This window comes from Linepithema humile, chromosome 5 (genome assembly GCF_040581485.1).
Source record: "Linepithema humile isolate Giens D197 chromosome 5, Lhum_UNIL_v1.0, whole genome shotgun sequence".
Taxonomy (NCBI): domain Eukaryota; kingdom Metazoa; phylum Arthropoda; class Insecta; order Hymenoptera; family Formicidae; genus Linepithema; species Linepithema humile.
This window is the reverse complement of record NC_090132.1, coordinates 21,183,446-21,207,771: the sequence shown is the minus strand read 5'-3', so window position 1 is coordinate 21,207,771 and position 24,326 is coordinate 21,183,446. Positions and strand designations below refer to the sequence as shown.

Sequence of the window (24,326 nt, the reverse complement as noted above, 5' to 3'; positions counted from 1 at the left end):
CATCAATTTATGTCAAACTAGGACGCTAATCACTCAAAAGGTCGTTTTATTAAAATAGGGATTCTTCACAATAACGACGTGTCATCTCAATCGACTAATTCATTCACCGAGTTTTTTTCACGATTTTCGCCTCTGTCTTCTTTTCACTATTCTTTCCTACGATTATGCCTACGATTTATGTGCAGATCTCTTCATCATTTATCTCGATCTGTTAGCTATTTATACACTAATGCAATCGTAATTTCTACGCACAATCTCACACGAATCTCAACATTTTTTCTTACGTTCATCCACAATTTCATTCACAGTGTTGCTTTGCTCAGTGAATTAATTAACTAATCATTGAATTCATGCCAACACCGACAAACTGGACAGTACATGGCATGAATCCTTCGTGTGTAACTTTGAGAGGATCTAAACAATTGATTGGTTAAAGGGTGGACTTTCTCAGAAATAATTATTTCACATCGCTCACTTCGGTACTCGAATCGATAGAATTGACGGCACAATTTTACGCACTCTTAGTATTTCTAATGAGATTGTCGAGACACCCTTCTCTTCGTCCCTCAGTCTCTGTGCAGTCGCCGATCATCAATCGGTTGATCGGTATTCACGAATTTCGCTCTTTTTCTTCGTTCTTTCACTCTGGAAATCAATTTCACCACCGCGACCCGCTCGCCCGTAGCGTATAAGCGACGAAAAACTAATGAGGTACCACGACTAGGTCGAACGGCATTAGGAGACGCATTGAGGCGCAAGATAAGCACCACCATAACACCTAGAACCGATCCCACAACCAGTGTCACGATCACGAGCTACAGCGCGGGCTTCAGGAGCCGCCAGAGACCGAGGACGAAAGAGAGGCCGACGGTAAACGCGACCACGAGACCCAGAAGACCGGCGGTGATCGACTACGATTATTACGAGGACGAAGTACCGATCATCGTTGGCAAGTCCAACCTCAACACCAAGCTCTTTCTCACGAGTAAAGGCACGATACGTTGCCTGGACCAGGGCAACTTCCCGCATCCGTACTCGTGCAAGAAGTTCATCACCTGCGCCCGCATGGTAAACGGCCAGGTGATCGGAACCGAGTATACCTGCCCCAACAAACTGTCCTTCGATCCGGTCGGCGGTATTTGCAACTGGTCCGCCGGTCTCGGTTGCAAGGATTGATCGAGATTCTATCTTAACCACTCGACAGTCCAGGATCAAATGTATAAGGAAGTTACCTTAGGTTGTAACAATTATTTTTAAAGTTTAACTTTCTTGAGTTGATCTATTTTTTCTTTCTATGATAAGAATATAATTAGAAAAAAGCACGAATTAAACTTGTCTTGGTTGAATCAAAATGTTGATGCAATCTTTAATCTTTACCATTTTTTTAAATCTGATTTGAGTAATAAAATACAATAATTTTCTATTTATTCCATTAATGCGTTTACATAAAACAAATGTATGATTATTTTTAAAGAATGTACTCTTTTATATTGATTTTTAGTATTTATCGAAAAAATTTCTGGGAAAATATTGTCGAGTGGTTAAAATTATCATCGTAATATTTTTTTTTAGAGTAGTCAAATGCTCGAATATAGCAAATTGCTTTGTTTAAGTTTAAGAATGAATGAAAGAAATTCATAATTTTGTAAAATAAGTTTCTGTTCTATAAATTCTGTTATAATTCATTCTTTTCTCGCGTAGATCTGAACCACTTTTAGATTTTTACTGTTGTCGCAGCACAATGCAAGCATTGTACGGAAAATACGAAATGACATTATTCTTATAGTTTGCAGAATTGTAATAACTATATTAGGAAAAAAAATGAAAGGAAATACCTGGATTATTCGAGGATAATTCGAGGATAATTGGAGGATTGTTCGAGGAGACTTGAATTGGTCTTGTTGAAAAGGTTATATCACCACAACTTTTCTCTCATCTCCCAAAGACGCTAAGTTTCTTCTTAAAATTTCTCGGCTAGAATAGTATTAGTTTTGAATAATATAATATATCCAGTAGAATTTATAATATTAACAAGTTTCATGTAAAATTGCTTCTTCTTACCTCTGAAAAATTTAGCACGCGGCGTAAAAACCGATCCACTTGCAATCACTAATGCTATGAAGTGAGCTACTTTCGGGTGACTATTCCGCTGAAACATATCATGTACTTCCTGTATACGATCGTGTTATAGCCATATAATCAAGCATGAACGCGGTGATATTATCGTTAAAATCTCTTTGTGTAAATATTAATAGTCTTACGTGTAAGTGTAGCGTGTAAGATAACGTTCTTTCTCGCGTGGCGTACCAGCGTTAATTTATCTGTAAATTTTCACGGTGCGATAATTAAGTCTTTTTTTTTACTTGATGAAATACGCTCACGCGACGAATATTAAAATGTAAACTCTCTACTCGACATTCACATCAGCGAGTACATTGAATCTGTCTATGTCGTATAAGATTTTTGTACTTGAAATAAAAGCAGTGCTTAACTACACACGCGCATATTTGTTGCACATCCTTAAGACTAAAAATTATCCTGATTATTCTAAATAAATCGTATAAAATAATTTATCGAGGGAAAACCCTAGTGCGATATTTTTTTTCAAAGATTTCTTTATTTTCCCCGATATTCTTATTTCACAATGTTATTTGTTATTAATCTAGTTTAGGAAGATGAGATGTGGGCAAAACAAGTATAGAGCAGTAGTTGATAAATGTAATGCAGCGCGAGACGACCGTGTTTCCGGCGAGATTTCCATTGGATTGTCGCAATTTCACAAAAAAGGTAAAATAATAATAATAATTACAAGAATTACGCGTGTATGTTGTATGAATAAGAATGTATTCGTATAACAACGTATGACGATTGCTCAGTAACAAAGTGTTCGAAGACATTGATTTCTCGACATTTCTTTGACATTATCGCAATAGATCGAATACGTATATACGTATGTTACAAAGTATAGGCTCTCCTTTTTGATATTACGTATACTTTTTGTGTACATGTATATGTGAGAAAGTGCGTGTGTGCGTTTATCGTTTATTTATATGTATAGTATTGCAGCAGAAAGTTTTCCGCTTTGGCATATGTTTCTCGTATATTACTCGTCTCCGTGTGCCTCCTAATATATAATATACTCCGAAAGAGAAAAAAAAAAAACAGAAGAAAAAATTAAGTAAACTCTCTCTCAAAAAAGAAAAAAAAAAACGCATTAAGATAGACATTGACAAGCGTATTAAAGCCGCAACAAGCGAAACAAAGGACTTGCAGTATATTTTTGCCGATAAAAGTAATTGCATTTCACACACGAGCATTTATATCGAGAGAATGACTTTTACGATGATTTAAACCATAATGATGACCAGACTTTTTGACATCGTTTAGATAAGGCTACGTTCTTTTTGAAACATGATACGAGAAAGAGCGGCTGTGGTCTGGAGATTTACACAATGGATTCTATATTACAAATAGCGCCTTATCGCTCTTCGCGAATATATTTATAAAAATAAATACTTTGAGAAAAGTATTTCGTTTACTACCGTAAAATCGATTTAATATCGGAGCAATATAATAAATAATTATTAAAGTCAAATAAATAAATAATTTGCTTCGTTCAGCGTATTCGTTTCGCGCGTATCCTTCATATACGATTTACAAAGGCGACGGCTTATCGTTTAAGGATTCGTAGTGCCGCGCTCATTAAAAAAATATGGACATTATTCGATTTCGAGCGTACGTTTTCTGGATACTTAGCGAGTAGGTCGATTCATGTATCGTCAAGACTCGTAAAGTTCGTTATTATCACTCTTCTGAGTTTTTCCGGATGTTTGTGCGAACATTGATCTATGGCGTGAACCGAACGTTAACGCTTTATGATACGCGTGTGTGCACCTGATACGCGATACAGAATTTGACGATCTTTAAAGGGGCACACTTAAAAACTGTTGACAAATATACGATACGATTATAGAATATAGCAAAGATACAATGGATTCCGTCAGAAAAATCCAATCTAAAAACATTGTTAAATTCGTATCACGCTACAATGGCAAAATCACAAGTCTAAAAATATATATATATATATGTATTCTTTCGCTATATGATCATACAAAATGTAGAATATAGAACTTTTGAATAAATACTCCAATATATAGAGAAAATAGTATTATTGGACTTACTAGTAGCAATAATTCGGAGAGCCTCTAGCATCAATGCACTCACTAACTGCACATATCCAATTATATGAAGTTTTGGTGTAACTGCCGATCTCAAGTACGGCTTAAGAATCCGATTCCTTTCCGGAAACGTCGCAGAGAGAGGGGAATCGTACATTCTATTTATCGTTGGCACTTCCCGAAGAAAAAAAAATGTCAAATCCAAATTGTCTCGTTCTAGCGTAGGCTACACAAAAGTATGGAAGAATAAACATGTAGCAAAACATTTTCTAGAAGAGTCATATCAAACTTCGAACTTCGTGTGTATCAGTTTACACTTACGTTTCTATCCTTTTAACGAAAGGTATCCAAATACGATATCCATTATTGTCGCGTTAATGTAGACTTACATAAGTACGTAATCTTACTTCTTCGTGATATGTGATTTCCATCCTTATGAAGATATTCTATTCGGAATAAGCATCTACTTTTCGTCTGTTCTCTACGACACACTTAGATCCCTTTACGTTAAAACGACACATCGCTTACTTTCTTGACAGTCTCGATATTCCAGCAGCCTCTAGTATGTAATGCGCACGTACAATTATTAACATTTATATAGCGTAGTGACTGATATCGTACGTATTGTACTCTCTCATACTGAGCTTGGTTTTCGTAAAACGTATCGCCACATGAAAATACACTGTTGCGTTAGAATACTAAAACAATAGGTGAAATTTTTAGGCGTCGTTCGTTCGTCAGCCAATGCATGTGTCAGCTGACAAACGTCCGCTTTTTTTTTTTTTTTTTTTTTGAAATTTTCGATATTACTCGATGTTGAATAATATCAATTTTGATATTATTATTGTTCATCTATAGATCAGATTCACCGTATAAAGCCGTCGAGAAGGAACGGTAGTCCAGTGCTCCAGGAACGGCGCTCGGTCCTTTGAACGGAGGCATTCGCTGGATACAATATTCCGCCTGATCCGGCGGCAATTCTCTCCTCAGCTCGTCCGGTAAGATGTAAGGCTGCAAAATACAGTTCGCGTTCATCGAACATGCCTCCTTTTGTCACTGCAAATTCTTATGTAACATCGAGTACTCTCACCTTGTCGCCGGCGAGAATGCGGAAGCTATCGATGACTTGTTCCGCTGTGTCGGTGTCGGTGGATTCGCGTGTCATGAAATCAAGGAAAGCGTCGAAGTGCACGTAACCCGAATTGTTAGGATCAACAATGGCCAGGATTCGTTGGAAGTCAATGTCGCCCTGTCTGTCCTTTCCAATGGAGTATCCCAGAGACACAAGGCACGATTTAAACTCGTCCGGTGCCAATCTGCCTGTCCTGTTCTTGTCGAAGTGGTTGAAACTACTGCGGAATTCATTCAGCTGCTCCTGGGTAATGCCCTAAAATAGAGAAACGCGTTTGCGCTTGTTCTTTCGAAACTGTACGTAAATACAAGACAGACGTGCTATTTTATCAGAAATACCTTCGAATCTCGAGTAAGGATTTGATTTTCAACTTCGTTAATGTTACGATTGATTGAAGTCAGAAGCTGTTCCCAACCGACACGCAGCGTCTCCATGGTGTACTGAGTGTAGCGATTTTCGAAGATCATGCCTTCCTGAACCGCTTGGTGGATCTTCTCCAATTCTTCAAGATGGGCCTTGTATTGATACACCGCCTGCTCGTATTCTTTCAGACGATGTAATTGATCTTCCAGAGTTCCCTAAAATATACACGGAACATTGATAAATTTAATTTATATATATATATATATAAACATAAATCTCAGCATAAAAGATAAATGTTTGTTTACTAACTTGAAGACCGAGACCAATTGCAGTTACAGCATCCAATTGACGTTCTATCCATGGTCCGACGACATTGGCCTTTTCGGCGAATTGTCGTCTAAGCAATTCATTATCTACATTCACATTTCAGGAAATATCTTTTAAAATGTATACTTAACTGTTGAACATGTGCTTGATTAAATTGTAATAAAAATCTCTATTCGCGTAAATCGATATCGAAAATTAGTGAACATAAATTTGCAGAAAAATAAAGCGAATCATTAATTAGTATCGTAAAGAAAGGATACTTTGTTGTTTGCGGAGTTCAGCGGCCAGAGTACCATCGCGCTGAGGAACTAATTGTCTAACGTCGCTCCATTTCTTGGTAAGATCCTGCAAAGCAGAATGAATTATAGTTCATTTAAGATCAACCTTCACGTGCGTATTCCTTGACGTACCAGCGCGGTAAGAGTGGTGTAAGGATTCTCCAAGCCGCCGGGGATCTGGTACTGCTTGACTATGGACTCGACTTCGCGCACCAATCCCACAATCGAATTGTACTCCTTATCCGCTTCTCCGAGAGTGGCTTTGAACGCAGCGTGCGCGTCCATCAGACCTTGGATTTCCTCCATCGTATGGACGATAAACATGTCCACCAGATCCTCTCTGGTTCCGTCCAGCCAGTTGTTGAACGGCTGAGAATCACGCAATGTCAGACGTTAAGTTCGAGTACGAGAGATAATTCCGCGAACGTAATCAAGCACTCACAGCAGCGCGTTTGGCGAATTCCAAATGCAAGACGTCGATCTTCTCCAGGATTTTCTCAGCTTCGTCGAGAGCTTGACGCCTGCGTTGAGTGAGAGTGCCCAAACGATCCCATTGATCGCAAATACGTTGGCACCTGGCGTTTACGGACGCACTGTCGTGATACTCGAGGGTGCTGCGACGGAATAACGCCAACGTTAATGACAAGGCAAGATGATCGTGAAACGCGGATAAGAAGTTCGGAAATTACTTGAGTTCTTGAGCGATTGCCGCGATCTGCTCCACGCGATCCTGATGGGCCGCGAGGTCCGATTCGAAGGCCTCGTGCTTCTTCTTCAGAGCCTTCAGTTCATTCAGCTTGCATTGCCGGAAGTGTTGGGACGTGAGCATCTCTTCTTTTCCGGCGGTCCACTCCTCGTGCGCGTCCGCCTTGTGCTTGAACTTCTGCGCCAGATGCTCCAGTCGCTCCAGACGCATCATCTCGGACAATAACCAGTCCTCGAACGTTTTCTCGGCTAGCTCCAGGCCTGAGGATCATTTTTCACATATTGCTACTCCGTTCGTGTAAAGAGATAAATTTTGGAAAAAAAAAACGACGCACCTCTCCACGCTTTATTTATGTCAGACACCATTTTCCCTTCCGTCGGCATGTACGCCGGTCTGTTGCTCAGCCTCAGCTTCGTCTGCAGAGTATTAAAGTTCGTTTCCAACTTGGCTTTCTGTTCGACGCGCGGCGGCTTGTGCTTGCGCCGATACGTCCTGTACTCCTCCAGCTTCTTCTGACAGCCAGCAAGGGAGTTGTCGGTCTGCCGATTCGCGAGCCACGGCATCGTTCGTCGTATCCACTCGAGCAAATCGGAAGCCAAACGCTCATACTCCTCCATGAGACGCTCGTTCTCTTGATTCACCTTCAGTACCTTGCAGATTCTGTTAGCCGCCGTCTCTGCCTACAGATAGAAAAGTTTGTATTTTTCTCTAATAACAAGTTCGCTGATCGTATTTATACGGTATTTGATGTGTATTAAGTTTACTTTCGTTGAAACGCATGCAATTGTGAATGCAATCATTTAGAAGAAAAAAATGGAAAGTTTATCTTTCACACAGTGTCACTGCGCGGATTAATAACATCGCAAACACTCGACGCGTCTGTTACGGTTAATTCGAAATGCAACACACCTTTTGAGCACCGCTAAAACAGTGGTAGTATGAGGAAACATAGGTCATCACGGCCCTCTCATCAGGCATTGCCGTATTTCGCATATCTAGAAAAACACATTCAAAGAAACTCAAACCATGCGTTGTTAGCGTAAACACTTGCCGTTAAAAATTTCATTAATCTCAACAGTATGACCAGTCCGGCAAGGAGCGGAACATAATTATTCACGACTCTCAATATCATATCATACATGATAAGAATGTATACTGATTTTTGTCAAACAATGTCAGCTGAAAAAAAAACAATATAAAATTTTGTTATATTTGCAATCTTATTCCTAATGGAAAAATGTTACGGAACACAATGATTTGTATCAGTCCGCTGGCGAAATAATTAAAATAATAGATAGATAATCGATTAGCAGGTCCGAGCGCTGTTAACAGAAGCGTACAATTCGTTTAATCACAACTTGTTTTAGTGAAGATACAGGTCGCTTTTAACGGAGGAGGGACGGACGGGGTGGAATAAAGCGCAACACGCATTTCTTTACGCTGACCTGCTGGGCACCTTGGAACGCGTGGTAGTAGCAGGACACGTACGTCATGATAGCTCGCTCATCCGGCTTGGGAGTGTTGATCAAATCTATACGATATCAAGTGAACATATAAACAATTAAGCGTTTGCACATGTCAGTTCGGTACTCAAAGAAATCCAATCGTAGCTGCGTCCTCTAAAGTACCTAAGCACGATGATTCGACAATCATCTCTTCGATCCTATCAATTAATTTCGATCAAACACGCGTCTCTCGTGCTCCGAAAACACATCTATCGTAAGTACCGTAAACGCTGTTGATTTAAACTCCTGATTCATGCTTACCGTCGGGGTCCAACATGCGAGGAATGTCGAGATACTTTTCAGCGACATCAAAGGCAGTGTTCAGATTCTCCAGCGGATTGTCCTTGCTGAGTTTGTTGTAGTCGATCAAGTCGGGTCGATGACGATGGATAAGAGCGCAGAACGCGAGACCGTCTTTGAAGGACAAATGGAAGTTTTGAACATTGACGTTCTTGTACGGTGCTGTCTTACGCTGGCACCAGAGCAGCAATCCTTCCTTCGCAGTCATCTCTTCCACGGAGATATCTTGAATGGCGAATCTCAAAATAATGGTCCATATCATTCCCAAGGTCATTTTCAAGTTGCCGTCCACGATTTCTGCCAAGAAATTAGCGACGCGTTAAAAAATGCACGTCATAGTAGAATAATATATATGAATTCTGCACTTCTGCATTATTAGACAAATTCTGAAAGACTTATTTCTTATTTTTATACAAAAAGGAATTTTTTTTCGCTTTCGTTATTGACACAAAAAATTAAAACGTGAATGATTATTTTACACAATCTTACATCTTTAAGCAATATAATAGAATTTCAAGGGAAAACATACCTTCCGCGCCAATTGAAACCAGCTTGACGCCCTTGCTGGCGATATAATCGAGGGCCTTGTTCACATTGGCGATCTTGTGGAACCTCATTTTGCCTCTGTCGGGTCTCGGAAGGGTCTCGCCTGAGATCACCTCCAGCAGCAACATCAGTTTCAACCCATTTCTGAAATCGTCTTCGATCGATTCGATGGCAGTGCCTGCTTTGCGTAGATGCGAGTTGCACCAAGCTGTGAATGTCTGTAACGCAACAAGAATCAATTAATCTGTGTTGGATTTCCCATCTATCATCGTTTCGCGCTAAGCGAGACTGATAACGCGCAGAGATAATATGAATAATTGCGGGGCAATCGGACGGCAGTTTCAACCGAAATGGTTTTACTTAGTTTTTGCACTAACAAATGTATCGTGAAGAAATAATCGTTTAAAATGGGGGATTGAGTTTCTCCGCTATACTGCTTAGTGTATATTTTAGTAGCGACCCCGATCCCTCTCGCTATATATATCTGCTGTCCTGGTTCTTAAACCACGTTTCCTATCGTTCTGTGCAATGATTTTCGGATATCTTTTGACATCTTGTGCGATTGTAAAATATCGCACACACTTGTTAAAACCTTTTCTTTTTACACACGTGTCTTGCTGTTTCGTATATTCAAATACAACAAATTGGCACCAGAGAATCTTGCAGCGACTTTCAAGTTAAAAATAATTACTCATAGTGTACTGTACAATTAATGCTTCTATAACGCTGCGTGATAGATCAATTTTTAAAATTAATTTTTAAAACACCTCTACTTTTAATCATAATCATTAATAATTGTTGCGATATAAAAAGCTGTTGATATAAATTATATCTATGGTATAATCGAGACGCGCCTCTATAAAGATTACGCGAAGATAAATCGAAGAGATAAATGCAAGTCCGCGGGATATTTATTTGCTCACATCGTGAAATAAAGCGCGGCATTTAATCGAGATCGATAAAAAATCCGGGACCGGCGGTGAAATTTTTAGGTTGGAAAAATATTGCGTGAAATTCAATACGGGCGGCGTGAAGCACGACGGGCCAATTTTGGACATGAGCCACCCTAACATCTCTGCACACGCTCTAAGATCTATTTGTAAAACATTGACTCCTCCCGCGATGAGTATTAAAGCATTTCGAAAATTGTTTCTAGTTATTTAATAATTAATCCGCAAACAATTTCTCATCCGCGTTATGTCATCCGCGATCGAATTATATACGTCATTTATTTGAGCGAGAAAAGCGTGGATAATACAAATAAATGTTTGCAGTTACACGACATTTCATTTGTATCGCGCGTTTGATTAATTAATAAAATATTTATATTTCGTTTTGCCGATACTAATAAATAATATTGAACGATAAAGTGGCTGAGATTACACTTTCATGCTTCGTCAGTTAATTAAATATAACACGATCTGACATTTATGAAGCCCGTAACTTTATACATTGTCTGAGAGTCTCGATTACGTGCGGATGACGTGCTACATTAATGGAAATGTAGCTATGCACGGTTACGTATTATGATTATGAGGCGTCCTCGCGGATGAAGAAATACGATATATTTGCTGATAACGCATTATTTCTATTTTTGTCTGCCTGTGTTAGTGTATACGTGTAATACGATCACTCGTACATTCTCCAGCTTACGTCGACAAGCATATTCGACCGTTTTCGAAGACGATTTACAACGAACGATAAATTTTATCCCTCCAGATTTACACACGGAGAATTTACAGGCAAAAATTTCGGCCGAAAAAACAATTTGCACGCCCGCCCGATCGTATTGTGAAAAAAATGCGCGATCTCCGCAAATAGAGAGCTATTCTCGGAGGATCGGCACTTATTTTTTTCATGGACATTCAATTCTCCAAAGTAACTAAAAAAATAAGTCGATCCGCTTACTTATTTTACACATTTTAAGTTGATTACATTGACATAGATCTTGTAACTGTCACGATATGTTAATATATGACAATACTATGTTAGATTGACCGGAAAAATAAAACTTCTTGATTTGCATCTGTGCTATTTAAATTGAAAAATTTATAGTAAAGATTAATGTTTTAAGAGAAATATTTGTTTCTTAAATCAGTATTATATATAATTGCATATCAATTTTTATTCAGAGTTATATATCATTTGAAATCTTATACTCTCTTGTTATTATTCTGTTGTAATAAAATATAATTTTTATCAGTTATCGTTACTATGATATGATATATTGTGATAAAATATAAAGTAAAATATAATTTTTATCAGTTATCGTTACTGTGATTATTCTCAATAAGTTTATTCCCGATAAGCCATTATTCTTAATACAATCTGATTTCAGAGCTATCACACGATGCCGATTATATGATTAGCACATAAAATGTAAAAAAGAACAATCACTTTAAAAGCATCATATTATAAGTAAATAATAATTTTTTTTTAAATATATGAATGTCAAAATCATTCCATTTCTTCAATATTTTATTAATGAGATTTTTGGAATCAATTTTTCTTTAACAAAAATGTTGAAAAAAATTATTTATTGCAACTTTCCAATTCTTTGCATCTATAACCAACAATAAATTTAAAATAAAAATTGTATTAAAGTAAATCTCACTTAAAGTTAATCAAAGATTATTATTTTAATATTCAGTATAATTTCCTAACATTCAGTTTTTTTATTTTTTACAACTCGATAATTATTTGATTAAATTGACATCTTGATATTTTTGCTCAAATTCGTGATCTCATAACAATTTTAATACTTATACTAAAGTTTTAGATGGAGAGATGACACCGTTATAAATTTTCTTTATCTCCGTGAGTCATCACATCGCCTCTATAAACTTACGTGACACATGCCAGTACATAAAAGATAATATTATATATATATGCTACGGTTATTTCCGATTTATACCGCGTTATTTCGGCATATGACATTCAAAAATAATCGTTCGCAAAATTTATATAGCAATAAATGCACTTAAATAAATATATAATTAAGTGCATTATTATTTAATAACGTTAATTATCGATATAATTAATGTCAATGTATGTCTCCATCATTGATTACGTATATTAATTGATATATATTCAATAGGATTGATTATTCAATAGCTGCATTCGTCCTTCTAAATATATTCATCGCCAATAAGGAAAAACTACTCTTTATTACGTATTTTATTATTGCGCACAGCGATTTTTCCATGTTCACGCGCGGTCAGCATAATTTCGCCATTATTATTCATAGTTCGCGTAATACTCGCAGTTAGCATAATGTCGACTATAAATAAATACAGTGGTACAAACAAAGCAGCCTGAATTCTATGTGCATAATTCATGTTATCCAAGTCTTGAAATCTCGCGCAGAGTTGTGTGCATTAATCTATTTCTACTCCGAAATTTTGGCAATAGTTTTCCTTCGTTTACGCATCTCGTATCATTCTTATCGGATCGTTGCGTGCCTTATCGAAATACACGCGAGCATGCATAATTTAACCGTCGATAGAAAACGCGACGTCGCTCGAGGCAAAGACTTGCCGTCGTTTATGAGCATTAACATTTGCGAAATGTTCGTTCTAAGAGCTTGTTTTCTTGTGCAACCTAAGAACGTATGCTTCTATCATGTTGTAGTTAAACTTGGCAAGGAAAGAGTTTAATTACAAGCTATTCTGTAAATTAATCCCTCTCGCGGTAGTGTCAACGACGATAAGGCACTTAAGTTGTCAATTTATACTTGAATTATAGAAAAAATTACGTTTCAAATTATCAATTTATTAAAAATATCAAGTCTTTTGCAATAATGGAATAAATGTTAATTTAATTCTATTATAATTTAACATTAAAATAACGCGCGCATGACTTCTTATATCAATTAAATTTTTTAACATTATTATTACAAATAAAATTGCAAGAATAAAAATTAGGTCTTTTTCTTAAAAATGCACAATCTATCGTATGTTTGAGTGATAATTTTTCAACTTCAATAGTTTTTGGTTAATAAATTATCCGAAATAAAATCAAGAGCATCATTCAAGGAGGAGACATATCGTCCACGTAAGCGCTTTATCGTTATCGCGCTTGAAATGTCATTGATAGCAGTGCACCTTGGCAAAGCGTAAAGCGGAAAATCCAATGAAAAACTTGAATCGTGAGACAGAGTTACGTAGGCCGGATACAGTCTTTAATTACTACTGCGACCTTTCGAGTGGGGCCAATACCTAGTCGAAAATAGTTAATCGTGGGTGTGTGGAAAGATATCTTACGCGTGATGAATCCGCGTTTGGCGCACGCAACTAGCAAGAACTATACTTGCCCAAGAAAAATAATCGCGTTACTATTATTCCGCTGTTATTCGCATTTGCTACTTTGTATTTATTCGGAGGACATGATTTTCCTCTACGTCACAACATTCCATCCTTTTCTTTCACATTTTGCGATCAATTTTAATAAATCAAGCTTGACAATGTTCTATATTTTTTTTTTTCAAAAAAGCACGAGTATAATAATTTCTATTTAATTGTAAATCAATCTGCAGATTACGTATATGATATAAGATGCCAATTGATTTCAATAGAATCTATCCAAATCGAATTCTTCACAAAATATGAAATATAAGTTGTTTTATTCGACTGTCTATTCTCATAAATGTAAAACATAATAATTTTGCGTTCGACTCATTCAGTCGTTAGCAATTCGAGCTTCAGTGATGAATACTTTCAACCTTCCATTCATGATCGTCGCATGGCCATTTAATAATGAATGATTCATAATTACACAGGCCACGTCATACGTGGAAAACCGAAACTTTCGAAATTTCTCTCGGGAATTCTAAGCGTATCTGTACAATAAATTAGGATTAAAATACAACAGAATGTACAAAAAAATATAAAAAATAGATATAAAAATTCAAACAAAAATTCCACGTGAAAAATATGTATTTATTTATATGCGTCGTACGTATTTTATTTCTAACCTATCGTGAGATCGAGATATCTTTTCAAGTGTTTGTCAAACATAAAACTTTCAATCTTATCTTTCGAATACATCAACTTCCTAACTATAATTCTCTTTTGCACTTCATCTGTGTGAGATAAAGTGTACTGATAACGTTACACCTCTCTCATTGCTGGCGTCTTATTTTTATCACTTCGTTACGTATCCCAATTCATATAATCGCATGACAATGCGCTTAGTCAAAATATGGCATGTATGGGTCACCCGGTTCCAATTTGAGATGTTTGGCGCGCGGCCGAGAGCCCCCAAAGGTTAACGATCCTCCTGACGGTGTACGGAAAGAAATCGATTGAACGCGGAACGGAGTCGTCACCGAGCTGCTCGCCGGCTCGGCTTTCACTTATCCGAGATCATAAGACGGATTACGCGTTATCGGACCACGTCACCCTCGAGAGCGCCCGACAGCGATGCAGCTTGCCAAATTGGCACGACACGCGTCCGTCAAATTCAAGTACGCGAAAAAGAAAAGTTAGTCTCCACACCGCGCAATGTCGTAGATCAGAAACTGCTTCTTCAGAAAGATAAAGCAAAATTTATTCTTCGCAATACCGAGCAGCTTCGACGAATCAATCAATATTTAATACATTGCTTCGATTTTTTACGTTATCGCTGTCACGGCAAAAGCTTCCATATTCGTAAAAGAAAAAAAAAAAAAAACATTATCGGGACTATACGCACGCGACGAGCACAAAGGATTAAAGCGTAAATCAAATCCACCAGCGATATATCGGCCGTGTGAAAACTCGCGCGGATGAAGCGCCGGCGCGACGTTCCGTCATCCGAAATCCGAAGTCCGATCGGAGGATGTGGACCCCGACTATGATCGACGATGTACAACCGCACGCGTTATCTATTTATACGGTCTATTTATACGTAACGTCAGACGTCGCGCGAACGGCCGCGAGAAACGAGAGTATCGCTCTTGCTGACGAGCGAAGCGCGAAGTGTTCACGATGCTATTGACCAGAGCGGTGCTTCTGAAACTGCTCGTGACCATCATCGCGAAATAAATTCCGCCATCGGTATTTAATTTTTTTCAGCATTCATTTAAGCATCGTTATTACGATTATTGTACTCGCAAATCTAGTAGAAATAATATTATTTCGATAAACGAAAAAGAAACAACACGATACGTGTTTGAGCGCAAAATTCGCTATCTACTGGCTGGTTTGTTAGATTTTTCATACATTCTTGAACGTAACATTCATATCACCGTTACTCGTAAATTAATAATGTATGAGTACGTTTCTACACTGATTAAAATTAAAGCCCGGCATCCGCATGTTGCGATATTTAATTCTCAATTTTCTCGCGAATGATTGTAGAATATCGATCGAACAGATGGAGGTGACAGAAAAAAAAAAATGACATACTTGCGCGGTTATCTATAATTGCCAAAGATGCACTCCGACGCAAGCCGTTAGTTAGTGCCCGTTATCCGGCCGAACCGTTCGATTTTGCCTGGCAAAGCCGGAATGATGATTGCCATGCTTTGCGCTGCAGCGCGAACGACAACGCGGAATTAATTTTCGAAGCGAGAAAGAGCGAGTGCACGGCGAAATCAATCAGCAATTTCTAATTACACAGTACGCGTAAGATAACTTCGTCTGCGCGGGGTAATTGTAGAGTCGATCGCGGTAATTGCAATCGTGGATACAAGAGTGGAAAATTAACAATCGTCTCAGCAATTAAAAATGTAAACTAATATCAATTTTATTAAGGCAAACACCGTGGAATCATGTTCGCTGAAATTACTCCGTTTTAAAGGTGTATCCGTCAATTAAAACGAAACATCGAATTCTACTCTTTACTTTTCTCCATTTAAGGAAAACTGAACATGACGTGCATGAATTTAAGAATAGTAAATATTTAAAAATCCATAAATTATAGCACTATCTGCTTTCAACGTCAAAATGTCATGATAAATTTGAAGATAAACTGAGATATTTTAGCGCTATTGTGTTCTATTGTGTAGTGCCGACCTCATTAGCTAAGAGACAATTGCTCTTGAAAAGATTTACATTCTCGAAATTGGCAACTGAGTTGCTGAATGTGCACAATGTGAGCTTCGCGATAACAATTACACCCAAGACGAATGCTAAACACCTGAAGTATATACAAGAAATGCCAATACACTTGATTGATCAGAAGAATGACTACATACTGATAACAAACAAACTATGATGACAGATGCCTGACATGTTTGATCTGCGCGCTGATCCGAAGAAGCAATAATAAAAAACATCTACGACATAAAAAAAATCAATCAATACGATAAATATCCTTGATCATCAAACAAGATAATCATCGAATATCTTCCACGGTTATCAAAGAAAAAAGCTAAGAAGCAATTTTATTCCACATTAGAAATTAATTAGATATAATTCGGCAGCTAAATATTAAGTGAACATTTTAAAACAGTGTAAAGAGTATCATAGTGATATAATTTAAGATTTAGGTAAAAAATAAAGATATTTGTGAGAAAAGATCGCTCAAGATCCTGGTAAAACATTTTACTCGTGAATAATTGAATTAATAATCAGATTGAGATGATAATTACTTAATAAAAATAATACATAGGGAGTTGAAATAATTGTGTGTGAGAGGCCCAATTATTCCAAATATAAGGTTACTCCAAGATCAGATAAGAGCACGAAGGGAGCAGGGCTCGTGCGAGGAACGTCAGTATCAGCCTGAGAGATCGCGCGGTCTTGAAGGCTCGCCGAGCAGCTGTTTCCGCGAGCAGTCGCGACCTATTTAAACGGTCGTCCGAGAAAAATTCCTATCGCCGGAATGTGTTTCGTGTGCAGTCGGCGCGCGGGAAGCTGGCAACTGAAGATTTTACGAGAAACTCTCCTGTACAGTTAATCGGCCGGCGCGTACGACGTCCACCTTCTTCTACGTATTAATGCGCTTAACCGGTACTGTTAATTGGCTCGCTCTGTCAAACTCTATCAGTTCCCAGACCAAGCTGGACGTGGGCGAGTAAAACTCCAACGAGAGACGGTGTACTTTCTTATTTTCACACCTCGTAAAAATGTGCTGTAGAGAGAAACGCGGAGAGAAATCTATGTTTTAACGAAAATTTTGTACATCGATAATAATCTTTTAATTGTAAATATTAAAGATTTTTTATAATTAATTTGGAAAGCCACATATTTCGACAATGTTTATTTTCAATCAATTGTTTTTCTACTGTCGAATATAATCACACAATAAATAATTTAGAATAAAGTTAATTAATGTTACTTGCTGACTTGCGACACGCAAATAAAAAGACTAATAATTTTATATCTTATTTTTTTATGCTTCTGTGTAAATAATATTTTGTTTCTTCAAATAAAAAAGTATATTGTTCGTTTATTAAGCTTGTTCCTTGCGAAAAAGTAAAACAAAATTAAAAAATTAAAAGTATAGGATGTGAGTTCTGTTTCTCATGAAACATTTCCTTCCTTCCGCTCCGAATTCACAGAACCACTCCAATGCCGTCATAGCGTCATTTGAAACGAGGAAATTTCGCGTGTAAGCTTTTCCATGAAACGCGAACAAACCTGCGGTACGGTAATCGTATGGTTCGACGAACGGAATTTTCGGCGCCGACGCCGCGCAAATCTCGGCGTCGGCAATGCGGGTTTTCGGGCCGCGTTTCCGGAACGGAGTACGCGGATCTCTAAAATTAGAGGCGTTACGAAAAATGTACGGCCGACGCGACGTCGAGCGCGGTGATCCCCCAGGGTTTATTGGCGTACGCGTAACCATTATCAGCGTCGCTTATCTAATGCCCGACTCGATGCCGTCGTCGTTGTATAGCGCAATCCAACGTGCATCGCGCGTACCGCAAAAAAAAAGTGAAAAAGAAGACGGCTTCGAATGACGACGCGGCGAGTCATCGTGAAAATCTCGCTCGCGATCGTGACTCATTGCTCGATTATTTTTGTCATAAAGTCTGAAAATACAATTCGAAGGGCTGCGGCTAATATATATGAGAGGGGCGGGGGTCCGAGAAAGCCTTGAGCTCCTGCCAAAAATGAGGAAAACACTTGCAAACGCATACTCGAGAATGCTCCAATTTATCAGTATCTAATGACGCTACGTCGAATGCACGAAATAAAGTTGCAAATGAGAGCTATTAAAAAAATTCTGCACAAAACGTTTCACTTAATCGGAGGTTTGTATTTCCATTGCCGTTTCTATCAGCGCTATAGTCCTATCATCTGAATTTTATCGCCTATCATAATGCTAATTCTATCCAAACAAAGATAAAGTTGCACTTCAAATCTACTGAAATGGATTTTTAATGTTATCAGCTTTTTCTGAAAACGGCTTCTCAAGTGTCATTAAATAATTGCAAGGAATTAATTCCTTGCACTTTGTCTAGAATTCGAAAAATTTTTTTTATGAGAAGAATTCAATTTGATTGTGCATGGAAATTAACTGGATTATTAAATGTTAATTGTATTGTACCTGTTTTAAATTCGTATTTTATAATTTAATGTCTATCTTTAATTAGTTCACATTAATCTGTATTAGCTCTATCAAACTTTTGGCAAAAGAGAAAATCATGAAATATTACTCGCATTTATTTCATGCTTACGGATTATTATGTTTATACAGCGAAGAGTCTATTACAAGAAGGATACATAAAAACGACACAGCTCCTCGTGTTAACATAAATCACGTTATTACTACGATCAATTACGTAAGCATTCGCTTGCTACAATTGTTTTGATAAAACTATATCGTAATCTCAAGAAACTCGTACAAACCAGATACTGCGTCCTCTAATTAGACAAATAATTTTCACTAAACACAATATTGACTCTTGTGTTTACTCCTTACTTGTTCTTTTAGTTGCCTCTTTAGAGCTGTACTTTTTCTATTTCATCGTTCACGCGACACCAGTGTCATAAACAAAGAGTTAAATCGGTATGTCAAACGGCATGCTCGAAACGTGAAAAAATAGACGATCTCGTAAATACGCCGAAAACACGATCACGTAATAATTTTTTTGGCACACCATTACTGAAGAAAAGGAACGTGAACAGCGGTAAAAAAATGCGGAGTGGAAAAGTTGCGTGATAAACGCGCGACTGGTTTCCCGGTCTAATTCCGGAGCGGTCAGGCCCTCGGGGCCGAAAAATTCGTGGCCGCTAGTCCGAAGGTGGGCGCAAAAGGAAGAAAGAAGAAAAGAGAAAAATCTCGACTATGATAACACTCGCTCACCTTTTTCTGCTGTTTCTCCCAGGCGGGGTCCAAGAGACCCTCCCTCTCCCATTCCTCCTCCGGTGCCATGTATCCATCCCCGTAGGCTTCCATGTCGTTCATCCTCTCGCTCGTGTGCGTGTCTCACGTTCCTTCAAACACAAAACGCCAAAAACGTGGTTGTCACACGACTCGTTACAACGCTCGCCCCGTCACAACGAGAAAGATTCAGCGACTGAATAGAGAGAGAGAGAGAGAGAGAGAGAGAGAGAAAGAAAGAAGAGAGAGTGAGAGAGAAAAGAATAGAACCCGCGAGAAACGGTCTCCGAACGCTTCTCCGAACGGTCGAGAGAAACGCTCGATCGAAGATCGATGTGTCCCCTCGGCGTACGTACGCACGTACGTACGTTCGTTTCGGTGACAGCGACGCGTGTACCGAGAGTGAAGAGGGAGAAGGGGGGGAGGGGGCGAGATAAAAAGGGGGAGAGAAGTACGAAGGGGAAGGCGGTGAAACCAAAGGGGGCGCGATCACAGTGACTAAAGGGACGGGGATAAATCAAGGGGAGATTAAGAGCGAAGTAAAGTAAATGAGGGATCGGCAGAGAGAGGGAGAGAGAAAGAGAGAAGTGCAGCGAGACCCAACAACGTGAAAACGTACCCGCTAAGCCCAGAAAACGTTCGGTTTCGTGTCGTTCTTTCCCTCGCGCTGACCCCTCTGCCACGAGTCTGACATATACGATTCGCTCGCCGGCGCACGAACCCCCCCTCTCGCCCGCCCCGCGAACCCCGCTGACAGAAGACGAGGGTCCCATTCGCTCTCCTGTCCATTTCTCGCCGGGGAAGGGAGATCTCCCACTCTTTGACTCCCTTCTAAATTCTCGCCGTCTCCCCCCCTCTCTCTGTCAAGTGAACGTTCGACAAAGCGAAAATAGCGTTTTTGCGATAGCGTTTGTTTTGGATACGGCGTAAAGCCGCGCGAAATTGATAATGCGACTCGGACGCGAAAATCGCGATGACAGCTGCGTCGAGTGCGGTATTTCACCGTATTCGACGTACGTGTATTCGCTGACGTTCGGCCCGCTCACGCTTTTATTTCGCAATGCAGCTGTTCGCCGGGACAAACGCGCTACGAGAGAGAGAGAGAGAAAGAGACGTGAGTTACCGTCACAGATCGCTACATACGCATTCGTCGCCGGGCTCATCGGCCGAAACTAACCTCCGTCCTTCTCCCTCGTGCGTGCACGCATGCACGCCGATCCGCAGCTCCGCTCGCGAGGACGTGCAGGGGCGACGAAAATAGCCGTCGTAGATGAGCGCCGCGGCACCTCATTCACCCACACACGCGACTAAAATAGAACCGACGCGCGGTCCGCGCAAAATTCCCGAATCGACCGGAGCGACGCCATTCTCGAACGAGATTCGCATAACGCCCGCGGCACGGATCAGTTATTATATAGAAGGGAAACACGGTTAATCGAGCGTTTCCACCCACACATGAAAATCGAAACAAATAAAATACGAATTGTATCGCGGAAATTAATCATGTGAAAACGTGTCTTTATGCATGCAGAGAACGTCTTTTCGCGCAATTTTTTCCTTCTTTTCAAATCGGCGATTTAATCAAACAAGCTGGCACTGGCCCAATTAACAACATTTGTTATCGTTAATTTATTAAGAATCACTGCGTAGAATACCGTTAAATTGTTGATATATATGTATTTTTAATTATATAAAATATATAGGATCACTTTAATCTATTATCTGCAAATATCGCAAACAGCATTTGTCAATAATTTAGAATACCAACAAACATTCATCACAAAATATTTCCACTGTTATCTTATTATAATTGTTTATGTATCATAAAACAAATAAATGTTTATGCTGCATATGGAAGAGAAAAGAAAAACTTAAAAGTATAGAAAACACAGTTAAAAATAATTCATTCAATTCATCGAATTGTGTCAAATAGAATTGCTCGTTCATACATTTGTATCATAATCATAATAAATATATATATATATGCGTATTTTAATAAGAATTTACAAGAGTTTTTATAGTATAAAACTATAAAGTATATATAAAAAAAATGTTGCCCAAAAATTTATTTGTAGAGTCAAAAAATGTAAAAATATATGTTTAATCAAATTTCCATATGACTTATTGTGTATGTCTCTAAAGTTTATTGTTTTTTTTCTAGCAAACACTGCTTCTTCACTATTTAGTACTTATATGATTACGCGTGTGTAAAACAAAAATATTATACACATTATTACTTTATAATCATATAATCACATAATAATTATAAAGTAGTATATGAGAATAACGCAAGTTTAATGTATTACATTATACAATTGCATTTGTTTTCTATATAAAACTAAATTATTTAAAATTTTTAAATTTAAAAAGTTATAGCTTCTAGAAAATCTCAATCACAAAAAACTAGATTATTTTATTCAATTTGCGTTTTTTTTATTATGACCGAGCAATTCATAGGAATATCACTTAATTATATAAATCAATGTCTTTTATTTTATATTTACGCCACACTGTCATTCATATTAACACTCTTGCAATAAGTTTGCAAGCAATTCTGGGTTAGCAATATATTGCGTTCACAATAAAAAAAACTAAAAATGAATTGTTTAGTTAGCTCTAGGATCAATGTAGCCGGCTTGAATTACCGAACTGTATACGAATAATCGTTTGATTGCAAACCACTGCTCACTTGTGATTGATAATATAGAGAAGTAAAAAAGGACCCAGCTTAAATACCTAGGCGACTAAAAACATTGGGTTTCTTAATATGTGTTACTGTGGGCATTTTACTGAAAGTCACTTGTTTGGCAGTGGTTGTGCCGAGACGTGCCTTGGCTGGTATGGAAACAAGTCGTTCGGAAGCTACAAAAACAAAAATATCAATAAGAACAACTATTCATGTGCAAATATATTTATGCACTAATAAAATTCATGTAAAATATATATATATACCTAATTTGCCAGATGTAACGGAAGGTTTATTAATTCTTTCACTGCTTGGTTTGCTGATAGAATTGGGTATATTCTTCTTTAGCTTAAGTATACGATTCGTGTTATTTAACGTAGTTTTCTTGCTGGCTTCATGATCTGCACGCATAGTACCTACAGTTTTAGGTATAACTCTATTGGTTATAATGGATGTGCGTGTAGAAGACGACGTACGACTCTTTAGTATACCCGGTGAACTGCTGACACTCGATCCGTTCTTAAGTATTCCTGCAGTGGACACATGATCCTTCTTATCATCTATGTCACCCAGACGATTAAAGACACTAATTGATCTCTTGAGCACATCCTTGCTAATACCAGTAATGTTAAAAGTAGGTGATGTGTCAGCTAAATTGGTCGTGCTTGTAACAGAGCTGTCGCCTAATCTATCAAATACCGTTCGTTTTTGCTCAATGGGTTTCTTAAGTACTTTTGGTCTTATATTTGATATCTTTGGAACAGTAACGGTATATTCGACAGTATCGTCTTCGCTATCATTTGCTACCTTTATCTTTTTCTCTGCAATATTCCAATTATCTGCAACATTCCCTTCATATACTTCTTCCGATACCAATTTTCTCTTGATAGGCATCTGCTTTTGATTAACGGCATTGGTAGTATTAGATGCAGAAATTGGCTTCTTTAGAGTCACAATCTTCTTCGTCATTGTAGACAAAGGTTTAACTATTTTCTTTGTAGAGTCTACCTTTGAAGCTGTTGAAACTACTGTCTTATTTCCAATTTCTTTGACTACTTTTTTTACGACAGGTTTGGCAGAAACAGCCTTTGCAGCTGAAATTGGAGCATCTTCTGAATCAACTAAAAATCTCTCACATGTTGTTTCTTCGACTACTTTCTTGGCATATCTCAAAATAGCAATCATATCTCCCATTAATGTGATGCCCATTTCTTTGAGACTAGGTTTATCCAAATCTGGTAACATATCTGGTTTAATACGATTATTTGAGAATACAACTGCATGCTTAGTGGCCACATCTTGTGGAAATCCAGCTCCTTTGAAAAATTTTACCCAATAAGCTATAAAAAGCAGAATTATGACAGATGACTATAAAATATATTTATGAGCAATGTTAAAACAAACAATAAAAAAAGATATATGTATACATTTGAAACAAATAGAATATGGTATTGTTTTATTTATTATATTCATTTACTTTGTTTATTATTTTTATTTATCTTTTTTATAAAAATGCATATTTTAAACATACTAAGTTTGAAAAATTATTGTAAAGTATATTTATAACTTGCCTGACAAAGATGCAGCCATTTCGATAGTTGAAATAATGCAATAAGATTGTCTTTTAGTTTTCGCGACTAATTAAACGAGAAGCCGAATTTTCAAGTATATATCTTAGCCAGTTTCTTGTTCATGATGTGAACAGCAGCTCCAGTTGGGTCCAAATTAAAATCAAAGCACTATCTTCGGTTCGGAAACACACAAGTTTGGAGAGAGTACGTTAGCAGATGTACCGGTTCCAAATCGTCTTCAGATCTTATACAATATTGCAAGAAATTATTAATAAACATGCCATTTCTCCATCATGACTATATATGTATATACTATATATACATATATACACAACATAATTCACGTAAAACGTAAGTTCATGAACGAGCATATACTAAACGGGATACATAGATGAGGATATCGAAGATTCAAAGATTGATAAAGCTTGAACCTGATTGGTTACACTGTTTTGTTTATTGACATTTCTGATTGGTCGTCGA

The 24,326-nt window shown here is 37.9% G+C and overlaps 3 protein-coding genes across 9 annotated transcripts in view; 1 reads left to right on the top strand and 2 right to left on the bottom strand.

Moving 5' to 3' along the window:
* Window positions 1–3,218, top strand: part of LOC105673369 (uncharacterized) — a 36,527-nt gene extending 33,309 nt beyond the window's left edge. Inside the window, exon 20 of the mRNA XM_067355574.1 lies at window positions 725–3,218. Coding sequence (XP_067211675.1) covers window positions 725–1,176 — 452 coding nt within the window. The 3' untranslated portion in view covers window positions 1,177–3,218. The remainder of the gene's footprint in view (window positions 1–724) is intronic.
* Window positions 1,938–20,969, bottom strand: Actn (alpha actinin). 7 transcript variants are annotated; one of them, XR_010890337.1, is made up of 16 exons: window positions 20,209–20,318; window positions 19,572–19,702; window positions 9,319–9,553; window positions 8,751–9,086; window positions 8,430–8,515; window positions 7,319–7,664; window positions 6,968–7,244; window positions 6,721–6,892; window positions 6,411–6,647; window positions 6,261–6,345; window positions 5,983–6,086; window positions 5,649–5,888; window positions 5,269–5,565; window positions 4,182–5,189; window positions 2,062–2,149; window positions 1,938–1,974 (listed from the first exon to the last, which is right to left on the bottom strand). XR_010890337.1 is itself a non-coding variant. In XM_067355551.1 (15 exons), the coding sequence occupies exons 2-15, from the start codon at window positions 19,671–19,673 to the stop codon at window positions 5,031–5,033; spliced, it is 2,766 nt and encodes a 921-aa protein (XP_067211652.1). In that variant the 5' UTR covers window positions 19,674–19,702; window positions 20,209–20,318; the 3' UTR covers window positions 2,826–5,030. The 7 variants fall into 7 exon arrangements, 4 of the variants coding, with proteins under 4 accessions (XP_067211652.1, XP_012224474.1, XP_012224458.1 ...); XR_010890336.1 differs by lacking the exon at window positions 1,938–1,974 and having other exon boundaries at window positions 1,986–2,149; XR_010890338.1 differs by lacking the exons at window positions 1,938–1,974; window positions 2,062–2,149 and having other exon boundaries at window positions 2,826–4,404; window positions 4,500–5,189.
* Window positions 20,970–22,059: 1,090 nt separating this feature from the next.
* Window positions 22,060–24,206, bottom strand: LOC105673435 (uncharacterized protein C19orf47). Its single transcript, XM_012369065.2, has 3 exons — window positions 23,847–24,206; window positions 22,542–23,615; window positions 22,060–22,451 (listed from the first exon to the last, which is right to left on the bottom strand). Exons 1-3 carry the CDS (start codon window positions 23,863–23,865, stop codon window positions 22,318–22,320), a joined length of 1,227 nt encoding a protein of 408 aa, XP_012224488.1. The 5' UTR covers window positions 23,866–24,206; the 3' UTR covers window positions 22,060–22,317.
* Window positions 24,207–24,326: the final 120 nt, after the last annotated feature.

Bases quoted from the DNA above. Each gene is read 5' to 3' on its own strand.
- Actn (XM_067355551.1), bottom strand. From the start codon at position 19,673: ATGAACGACATGGAAGCCTACGGGGATGGATACATGGCACCGGAGGAG. The intron at 6,893-6,967 runs GTAATTTCCGAA...ATTCCGTCGCAG, and splicing joins GCAATCGCTCAAGAACTCAA to CACCCTCGAGTATCACGACA. The intron at 6,087-6,260 runs GTATCCTTTCTT...ATGTGAATGTAG, and splicing joins TGAACTCCGCAAACAACAAA to ATAATGAATTGCTTAGACGA.
- LOC105673435 (XM_012369065.2), bottom strand. The intron at 22,452-22,541 runs GTATATATATAT...TTGTTTTTGTAG, and splicing joins CGTTACATCTGGCAAATTAG to CTTCCGAACGACTTGTTTCC.